The sequence below is a fragment of the Aythya fuligula genome, chromosome 16 (assembly GCF_009819795.1).
Source record: "Aythya fuligula isolate bAytFul2 chromosome 16, bAytFul2.pri, whole genome shotgun sequence".
Taxonomy (NCBI): domain Eukaryota; kingdom Metazoa; phylum Chordata; class Aves; order Anseriformes; family Anatidae; genus Aythya; species Aythya fuligula.
The window spans coordinates 10,410,888-10,421,936 of NC_045574.1; the positions used below are offsets into that span (position 1 = coordinate 10,410,888).

Genomic DNA, 11,049 nt, shown 5'->3' on the forward strand with positions numbered 1-11,049 from the left:
GCACAGGTCAGGTTTTGTTCTCTAAAATTGAGAGAGCAGGCCCTGGTCTCTGTGAGCTGTACATTTACAAGGGCTGCCCTTGGATCAGGGCTTGTGCAGCACCCAGTAAAACAGCAATTGCAGCACGCTCAGTGTCAACTGAGTACAACCTCACAGCAAAAATAACAATCGGGAAGCAATGTTCTTCAGCTAGCAGACTAGCTGGGAGAATCTTTAAAAAAAAAGCTATCATTCTTTAACAAAACAACAAGTGACATAAAAACTCTTTTGCAATGACAATATGTGGGATAATTATTATGGGAGGGGGTAGAATTTCTGAGGATTGTTATATGCCATTAACTTTCAGATTTCCTTGAGAGTGCTTTGTTATGGCTCTGTAGCAATGAAGTCTGAAGCTTTGTGACACTTTCTCCTTGCCCCTAAGAAGCCTCACATTTATTTAAGTTCTAGTAAGTCAGAAAAAGTTGAAGTGCTCAAAACCTTTATTTTGAACAGGCTGAATGGTGTCCATCAAAGCAAACATCCCAAAAACACTCCTTTCAAGGCACTTGTTGAACACTATCATCTAGAAATGTCAGATTCGCGCTCATTTAAATAATTTGACAGCTTCCAAGAAGACACCTGATGAGCATCACTTTTAAGTGTCAAGATGCACAGAGATAAAGTGCCAAAAAGTGCAATCCAAAGAAGTTGTATCAGCTATTAGAGGAGTATTATAGTTACTACTAAAGATCTTTCACTTAAATGGAAAATAAACTTTACATTCAAGACAATTTTTTTTTTTGAGTCCTTACATTCCCCCAGTCCATCTCCCATGTTTCTCACTAGTGAAATCTCTCAGCTCACTGAATCCAGAAGGCAGACACATGCGTGGCAAACAGCCGTATGTGCTGGCATTGGGGGAACACCTCAAGACCACTACAATTGATCTATTAGAGATGCCATTTCTGATTTTATTTTTTGTGGCAGCCACTGGTGGTTATAAGAATTCACTATCCTCAGATGAAACCTTTACTGCCATGTGTTGGGTATCTAAATGCTGAATTTCTAAATTAGAAGATTCTTGAAAAAAAATCTTGGCCTCGATTTGCACATGCTCCACTTACTTCATTACACCATAGTATAAAATACTATGCATGCTTTATATAGGGGCTTGAGGCTTACTGTGTGTTTGTGATAGGCTTTGAGATTCTCTGATACGAGGTGTTACCTAAATACAAGTAATTTGATGCTTAAGTGTCTAGAATTCCCAGTGGACATCTGCACTCAAGCCCTGCTGCCATCACAAATGAAAAACATTTGGAATCCTTAATGTGATTTTTAATGGACATATGTTCATAACACAGTGCCACCAATTTGGCATATTTAGTGTCTTCTTGAGAGAAGCCCACAGTTTGTATAGCAAGATTGTGGGAGGTTAGGATTGCAGTATGAGAAAATTTGCACAACACCTGCCTGACTATAATTTAATTGGCAGAAACTAATGCTCCGGGTTCGGGGATTTTTTCCTTTGCTGAGAATTGAAGAGGCACTAGGACTAATCCTGCACTGTTACACAGGACCAGAAAATGATCATATCACAGCATGGGTGAAGTCTGAATAAAAGCATCAAACTGGTAGTGTTTTTTGTTTTGTTTTGTTTTTAAATGCTGTTTTACTCTCAGTTGGTTATTTCTATCAATAATGACTTTTATCTGGCCATCAGCAAGGACTGGGATTATTTTCATACTTCACTAGAAAAACAGTCTGCTCAGTATTAGTGAAGAATGTGCTGCATTTTATTTTTACTAAAGTACCTAATAATATATATTTTAACATGAAAGTGGTTGACCAAAATATTTCCAATCTGCTCCACCAGCAATGGAGCATGTGGACTCCAAACACACTGTGTTCTTATTAAATTGTCTTTGATTTTACCTTTGCTTAATGCAGAGCCCCTTCTGAAGCAATTTCTAGCACCTCTTATCCTAACAGATTTTTGTTTTCCTTTTCAGCAATATTTGGCCTTGCTGCGCATCAAGGACAGCCCCTCTTACTTCACTATTTTCTTCCCTTTGCATTTACAAAACATAATAAAAGGCTTTGCAGGAGAGATAGAGGATACGCTCCCAGGAGAAGCGTTCCTGTGGTCTCTGACCACTGCACTTGTGAGGTTCAGCTCCATGGTATTTGAAATTCAGATCTCCGCTCTGCACTGCTCTGCCAGACCTGGCTCTTCAGGCCTTGCAGCTCTCTGCTGTCTACATCAGAGAAAGCCTTGCAGGAAACATATCACTGACTGCATGAACCAGAGCAAGTGACGGGTTATGAATATCCTTTGTATAAGACACCTGCTTCAAATCTGTTGTTTTAGAGAACTCCCAAAATCTTAACTTGGATTCCCAAATTTCCTGTTCTACAAATTGCCTCATCAATACCAAAAATGCCAGTTTGGCATTGCTGGGAACTGGGTGGAAGTGGAGGAAGATGAAATGGCAGCAGGGTCACTTCTACAGTTTTCTTTGTCTGAAATACTTCAGCCTTCACACACCCTGACTGTATGGACAAATGGACATGAAAATCAGCCTCTCTTTATAGGTACAATGGTCTAAAATGGAGTGGGAAAAGGTAGTGAGCTGACAGACAGCCAGAGGAAGAGTTAGAGGAGAGACCCTGAAGGGACTGAGGTCACACCCTCATGATCACAAGCATAGCAGTGGCTGTTGGTGTCATTCACTGCCTACATCTGTAGATGTGCGTGTAGTGCACTTGACACATACACAAGAAGGGTGCAGTCATTTCAGAGTGTTTTTGTCCTTTTTGTTTGCGTACTAATTTAAAGATGGGTCAATATTTTTCCCCCCATAATACTCCCACTAAAATTACTGATAAGATTTGAGGGAGGGGGTTAATTACTAAGACGGTTGCTGATCTGCCTTCTCTGAGCTTGTAGAGATGGAATATAATTCCTCAGCTTGCAAGAGCCTAAAGTAAGGCATAACCAAAAACTTTCTCTCCAGCTCTTTAAGAAACTCAGCATTTAGATTTATATTGCCTTTTTCTTGAAGGAAAAAATATGGACAAAAGTAAGAAAAACAAGGCGCCAGGCAGGCATATTTAGCGGTTATTCAGGCCGATCAGTGCTCAGCATTGAACTTTATCCACAGATCAGGCAGCGTTCCCAAGGTAAGTAAACACACCTTGGACGAGCCCCCGCTTCACAGCCAACTAGCGAGCATCTGCCGACAAAGCGTGCCAGCTGTGCCTCGCCTGGGCGACCCCTTGGCTCCCAGTTCCTGATACTCTTTGTACTCAACCTTTCCCACACACCAAGAATTTATGACGCTTTCGGATTCAAAGTCAAACTAGATCAAAGTTTGGTTAAACTGCTATATTTTGTAACTGCTTCAAACAGCAAACCCAAGGGCTAAGAGCCACCGCTTTCAGCATTCATTAATCAAACCTGTTAAATGATTACCTTGTTAGGGCTGCTTTGTTGACAATCCTGCACGATGACAATGCGTCAGTGGCAGTGTCCAAAGACATATCCAATAGTGACATAAAGAACAAGCCTCCCTTACCTCACCCAGTGGGATGGACACCACGAACAATATTTAAGGAAGGAGAAAGCCACCTAGGAAACAAGAGCACTCCAAAGCAAGTGAAACTGGATCAACAGAAAGGGGAGCCAAATACTTGCTGACATCCATCCAACTCAATCTTTCAAAGACAGTAAGTAGAATGGTTTCTACACATTTTTTCCAGTTTGAGATTGCCAGTGATCCAAATTGTTTATATTAATTATATACTTCTGCTTAGAAATCAAGACTACTACAAATTCTGGTTTTGCGTCATGCATCCTTAGGGAGGCAGATTAAGACCGGTTAGAATGTCATAGCATGCTAACAGATGTGATATGTTCGATTTTAGATTGTGATCAGTATTTCAAATCCCTCAACAAGATCCACTGCAGGCTGCAAGAATGCCCCCAGAGTTGAAAGCTGAAGTAAACATCATGCCCAAGGTTACCCAGGGGGATCTGGAGAGCCTGCCTCCAGAAGCAAGGGAGTTCATTGAAAGTAATGCCAAGCTGTGCCAACCTGAGAACATTCACATCTGTGATGGCTCAGAAGAAGAAAACAAAAAAATTCTGGACATCATGGTAGAGCAAGGCATGATTAAGAAGCTGAGCAAGTATGAGAACTGGTGAGTAGCATAAATGGAAGTCAAGTAGCATCTCAGAACAGTGACGTGTATTTTCTGTCCACTTACACTTAAAACTGTTCATAATTCTTCAATATTTGCTTTCCATGAACATTTTGGCACAGCAGTTTACGTAGGTGAAATACAAAGGAAAGGCAAACTTTTCCTCTAAAAATTAGCATAAAACATATTATTCAATAAGATTGTCAACTGTACATTGTCTCTATTGATCAGTTACATAAATCAGGGAACTGAAATAATGTCACGAGACTTATGTAACTAATCATTAGCAATGGTTAAATATTATTTAGCAAATACATCTTTTGAAGAACTCTACTATTTTAGTCAATTAGTTTATTCATCAAATACTTTTTTTTTTTGTGGCATTCAAATAGCTCTGTGGGTGTTCAAATATTATTCAGTACAGGCATTATTCATATCATGCCGATGAGCTTTGACTGTAATGTATTCAGCAAATACTTTTTTCAAATATTTCATCATCTCTCCCAACTAACCCAACATGAAAGGGGAATATTAACAACAAGTACATGCTCAGGAATTACGTGCCGACTAAGAAATCTTCATGGAAGAAATCTGCAAAGGCTTTTGAATAACTAAGTGCAGGAATTTGGCAATCTGTTTGCAGACTATTTGGGAGAGAAAAGGGCAAGATTCACCAGATAAATTATTCATTGTTAATTATATGCTTAGCTGTAGTGATGATGGTTATGACAGTCCAACTAGAACATTTTTATATTCGTAGAAAATTTCTATGCGCAGAGGTGAAAATGTAAAACAATCCTCTCTAATGTAAATAAATAGCAAAAATTCTTCAGAAAGGAAAAAAAGAATGCTATTTAATAAACTCCTTCGCTGTTTATGATCCTGCCTACAGTCAATATTTCTTTTGTGATGCCTCTAACTTAAAGGACAATGCCAATCCCCTACGCTGGATTCTCAACCCACTGGCATGTAGACCAACACTTAAAGTACTTGCTTGGCATCCGCTTTGCTTCAGGCATCACTGTGGTCCCTATGCAAAACAACTGTATACTGATGAGAAGGAGAATTAAATGAGATTTTTAACTTTTTCCTGAAAGTCAGTAACAGAGAATAAAGCTGAGATAAGAGGCAAAGGAGTATTAACATGTAACCAGAATTTCCCAAGCCATATAATTTGTTATTCATACTGTAAAGTCTTGAAACAATTTGTATGAATGTGCCTGACTAATTTTTGAGATTATCTTAGTTATTCTAGTTCTGTCACTTTAGTTTTAGCCTTACAAAACATTGCACTCTTTTGTACTAAAGGGGTTCTAAAAAAAGGGTGAAAAGTGTCATGTTGATTTAAAAAATAATAATAATTTAAAAAATCTAATTTCCTGACTTTCATTGAAATGCAGCTGGTTGGCTCTCACTGACCCAAGAGATGTAGCAAGAATTGAGAGCAAAACTGTCATTATCACTCAAGAACAGAGAGATACCACTCCAATCCCTAAAACTGGAACTAGCCAGCTGGGGCGCTGGATGTCAGAAGAAGATTTTGAGAAAGCCTTCAATACCAGATTCCCAGGCTGCATGCAAGGTGGGTGAGAAAGGAAGGTTGACATTGAATTTTCAGGATTACTGAAACACCATAATAATTACTGTGATCTTTAACAAAAGATGTTAGCTGAAGGCTTAGGTACTTAAATACTAGTACTTAGATACTAGTCAATTTGTAAGTTTCATCTGGATCTTTACCACAGATCCAAATGCCTGCACAAGGATAGTCCTCAGTCTCTTTTCACTAAATAATTAAATCTGTTCTTCATAAAGAGAGATACAGCATGGTAGGAAAATTTGTATGTTTTTTTCAAGTCACAAAACAACTCAGCAGCAGATAGCAAATGAGGTGAAAATGGAGGATCCCCATCCGGAGCAATAACTTAAGTGATTTACACCACAGAGAAACTGTCCTCCACCCACCTTTACTGCTGGTTAGACATTTTGTCTGAACAGCTGGTTTTAACAATTAAGATAAAACTTGCAACATGATCAGACAAACAGTAAGCTAGATGTTTAAACATAGGAAACATCAACAAGACAAACAGCTTTTAAAGAAGTGAGAAACAACCTCCATGTTAATAAAGATTTTTTTCAAGAGTTCCTTGGTTTGCCTTGTCACATATCATTCATTTTACTCCTGTCCACATCTTACAGGACGCACAATGTATGTCATCCCCTTCAGCATGGGGCCTATTGGGTCTCCTTTGTCCAAGATTGGGATTGAGCTGACAGATTCACCATACGTGGTGGCCAGCATGAGGATCATGACGCGGATGGGAACAGATGCTTTGAAAGCCCTGAGCAATGGAGAGTTTGTAAAATGCCTTCACTCGGTTGGATGTCCTCTACCACTCAAAGGTAGGGAAGATTAAAAACTCACCAACGGAAATTCTCAGGAGCACATTTTAGAGCTGACTGCATTCTTTGCATTCAGGAAACACTTGCCATAGAAGACTGGGGTGGTTTGTGTAACAGCACTAGGTTCAAAACTCAATTAAAGGAATCAAAGCTCAATCATAGTTTCATGGAAAGGAGATTATTATCTCTCGTACTTACCAGGGGCTTTCCTTTGAAGCATCTGGTGTGGGTTGCTGTCAGAGGCTCAATGCTGATGAAACAGCACAGTCTGATCCAGCATGGAAATTGCTGCGTTCATGAGCACAACATTCTGTTCTGCAGAACCATTAATCAACAACTGGCCATGCAACCCAGAGTTAACGCTGATTGCTCATCTCCCGGATCGCAGAGAGATCATTTCATTTGGCAGCGGTTACGGAGGAAACTCCTTACTGGGGAAAAAATGCTTCGCTCTCAGAATTGCCAGCAGAATCGCCAAGGAAGAGGGCTGGTTAGCAGAGCACATGCTGGTAAGAGCTATTAAATCATGTGTGTTTGAACAGCCATCAGACCCTAAATTAGCGCAACATAAATGCATCACATCTTGGTGTCAATGAAATTACAGTCTCATATGGATAGTCCTGAAACATTAGATATCAATATATCACATGGCAGGCTTTTCAGAAATAGGAAACTGCTTGCAAGGTTAAGTACCAAACATTTTAAAGTAGGACCTATAAAATCAGGAACCAAGAAAGATTTAGAACTTCTGACAGTGGCTACTTGTAGGCAGATTCATGTACTTGAGCAAAGCCTGAACATTATCACCGGGCATCCACAAACTGAATCATGAAGGACTAATGCAAATTTTGAAAGCAGTCTTTCATATTATAAAGAATTCAATGGACTCAAAAATCTGAAAAGATTAGATTTTCTATATGAGTTTTGCATTGTGCTCTTCTTGCCTTTGCTTTCTGTTGTCATTTAGACATCATACTACTATAAAATACCACTGAAAATTTAAAGTTCATGATTGAATAGTCTCAGGAAAATGTATCTACATAGTATGAGAAGTGCATAAGTACCCATACATAAAGTGCTCTCACTCCACAGCAATAATGCAGCCAAAAAATATTGCCTGTTTTTCTTGTCTTAGCTGAGAAACACAGCTGTATACAGGCTGTATATCTTTAATTGGCAAAATAAATAAATAAAAATTGAATCATATACACCTGACATTTCTAAAAAAAAAAAAAAAAAAAAAAAAAAAAAAAGGTCTCCTCACATGTTATTTAAGGGAAAAAAGAGAGGACTTTTTGATTAATAAAATATAGCTTGCGTTATTTGTCAACTATATTATATGCTGCTTCATTTGTAGGAAGAAATTTGCATAATTAAATGTTTTATCATTAGTACTTGCTGGTAGACAATCTTCAAAATGAAAAATGCAAGAAGAAACCCTTTTAACAGTTGCATCTGCTTTTCAATAGATCCTGGGCATTACAAATCCAGAAGGTGAGAAGAAGTATTTTGCTGCAGCATTCCCTAGTGCCTGTGGAAAAACTAACTTGGCCATGATGAACCCAAGCCTGCCAGGGTGGAAGATTGAGTGCGTGGGCGATGATATCGCCTGGATGAAATTTGATGAACAAGGTATTGAACTGAAATTGCATTGTAGTACAGTCCACTACTGTTTATTTTTAGGGTCAGCAAGACATGCTACAAAGTTCTGAAGAGAAATGAAACAGTTTTATTTACTTATATTTTGTCATTTAACTTTCAGGGCACTTAAGGGCAATCAATCCAGAAAATGGGTTTTTTGGAGTTGCCCCTGGAACCTCAGTCAAAACAAACCCCAACGCTATTAAAACCATATTCAAGAACACCATCTTTACCAACGTAGCCGAAACCAGTGATGGCGGTGTCTATTGGGAAGGCATTGATGAGCCATTGCCACCAGGAGTAACCCTGACTTCATGGAAGAACAAGGATTGGACCCCAGATAATGGTAACCCTGCCTTATTCCACATTCTCTCTTGGCTTTCTCTGCTGAATTAAAGTTTGATCTGCCATTATGACCTTTTTATTGTATTCTGTACAGGGGAACCTTGTGCTCATCCCAACTCACGATTCTGCACTCCAGCCAGCCAGTGCCCCATCATGGATCCTGCCTGGGAATCACCTGAAGGTGTCCCCATTGAAGGGATAATATTTGGAGGCCGCAGACCTGCTGGTAAGAGATGCAGCAGCCCTGTAGTAAGCCTGGAAGTGCTCATCACAGAAGGGTTGAAATACAACTGGGCGTAGACACAGGTCTTGCTATCATGGCTGCAAAGGCAAGGAAATAGCCATGCTAGCCTTTGACACACACACAGCCACTGATATTTCAACATCTAAATTGTTAGATGTTAAAAAAAAACAGGTAGTGATAGTAGAGGACAGGAGAGAGATCAGGACCCACTACTCTGGGTAATACATAGACATGTAGCAAATTATTGTATTTGTCTCAAATTGCTTAGAGTCTAACCAGTTTAGATAGGAAATGCTTAGAGAATTAAACCAGTTGTAGACTGTTTGCAGATAATTAAGTGAAATAAGTTGTTCTGTTAAAGGTCACCTAACATTGGAAAATAAACTGAAGTAATGCTAGGTCTGAGTCTAATACCATGATCGTGACCACAGAACCAGTATCTGTTTCCACTAAAATCTACTGGGAATTCTGAGGCCCCAGGACTCAGGTCAGCTGAGTACCTAAACATAGATGTGTTCAATAAGTAGTAACCAGTTTTGAAAATATCCATATAAATTACTCTAAGAGGGCAGGAAACGAACTATGTTAAAAAAAAAAAAAAGAAAAATTAGAATAAATTACATACTATAAGGCATACAATACAGCAGTATCTCAGGTAGCAAAACCTGTTATAAAAATGCTTTTGGATCACTAATTACTGAAGTGACTTTGTTCTTTACAGGTGTGCCGCTTGTATATGAGGCCTTTAACTGGCAGCATGGAGTATTTATAGGAGCAGCCATGAGATCTGAAGCAACAGCAGCTGCTGAGCACAAAGGTAAATCAAAATCTAGTCTGCCTACCTGTATTAAAAGCAATCACCTCTCTGGAGAGCTGTCCTCCCCCTCTGCTCTTTCACATTTGAATCTTGGCAGCTAGTTTTGCAACCTGTGCATTTTCGTGATAGAAAATATTTGTACTGGAATTAAAAGCCAAATTCTCTGTAAAAGTCAAATTAAGCAAAATAATCCCCTAGGTGGCAAGCATGCAGAACAGGGTGCAATCATGGGGTTGCCAGAAGAGTTGATATAGAGTTCCTGTTACAGCCTGTGATAAGTAAACTTACATTTTCTGTTCTGCTAGAGCTCAACAAAAATACACGAACAATGAAAGCCAGCTCTCAAGGATCTTCATTTAAGCTGCTTTGCCTGAGATTTAAGAAATTTACTTTCCATTGACTGCAAAAATTAATTTAATTTGTACTTCAAGGTTCATGTTTGTACCATTTCTTAAAGTTCTTTGGTTCCGATGCAGAAAGGTGGTTAAGGGGCTAAGGTGGTTAGGTACTAAATCCTGGGAGGAACTGACTCTTTGTGCCTTAGAATAAATGTGCTATTTATTCCTTAACATTCTCCATTTGTGTTTCGAACAGGCAAAATCATTATGCATGATCCATTTGCCATGAGACCTTTCTTTGGCTACAATTTTGGCAAATACTTAGCCCACTGGCTTAGCATGGCACATCGCCCAGCGGCAAGACTACCAAGGATCTTTCATGTTAACTGGTTCCGGAAAGACAGCCAAGGGAAATTCCTGTGGCCTGGCTATGGAGAAAATTCCCGTGTGCTGGAGTGGATGTTCAACAGAATTCAAGGGAAGGCCTCTGCCAAGCCAACTGCTATAGGTTACATCCCTGCTGATGCTGCTTTGAACCTGAAGGGTTTAGAAGATGTCAACTTGACTGAACTGTTTGATATCTCCAAAGATTTCTGGGAAAAGGAGGTGGAAGAAATCAAACAATACTTTGAAGGGCAAGTTAATGCTGACCTTCCCTACGAAATAGAAAGAGAAATGCTTGCCTTGGAGATGAGGATAAAACAGTTGTAGCTGATCAGAAAAACAATTATTTATCAATCCACATATACTAAAACAGGACAAAAACATTTTACCAAATCGCCACACTGATGAATGGGGGTTATAATGAAAGTAGGTCTTAGGTTGGTTAGGCTATAGATAAGGGCATCCTAAAGTATCTCCAGACCTAATGATTTATAACTGCATCAGTTGTTGTGAATTGGTGAGCAGCTGTGAGAATGTATGTGCACGGTCTTCAGAACTCTGATCTGTCACTCACATGCACAACTCTGCATATAGCTATTGATGTATTTAAATTACTTGCTGACAGCTCTGCAGATACAATCTAAAACGATCCACCCCGCAAGGTGTAGCACATTGTTCCCATCACACAAGCC

General features: G+C 39.3%; 1 protein-coding gene across 1 annotated transcript; it reads left to right on the plus strand.

Moving 5' to 3' along the window:
• Window positions 1–3,961: 3,961 nt before the first annotated feature.
• PCK1 (phosphoenolpyruvate carboxykinase 1) lies at window positions 3,962–10,684 on the plus strand. The gene is made up of 9 exons (XM_032198616.1): window positions 3,962–4,185; window positions 5,586–5,767; window positions 6,385–6,588; window positions 6,910–7,097; window positions 8,058–8,220; window positions 8,351–8,575; window positions 8,669–8,800; window positions 9,540–9,635; window positions 10,230–10,684. The coding sequence occupies exons 1-9, from the start codon at window positions 3,962–3,964 to the stop codon at window positions 10,682–10,684; spliced, it is 1,869 nt and encodes a 622-aa protein (XP_032054507.1).
• The last annotated feature ends 365 nt before the right edge of the window (window positions 10,685–11,049 follow it).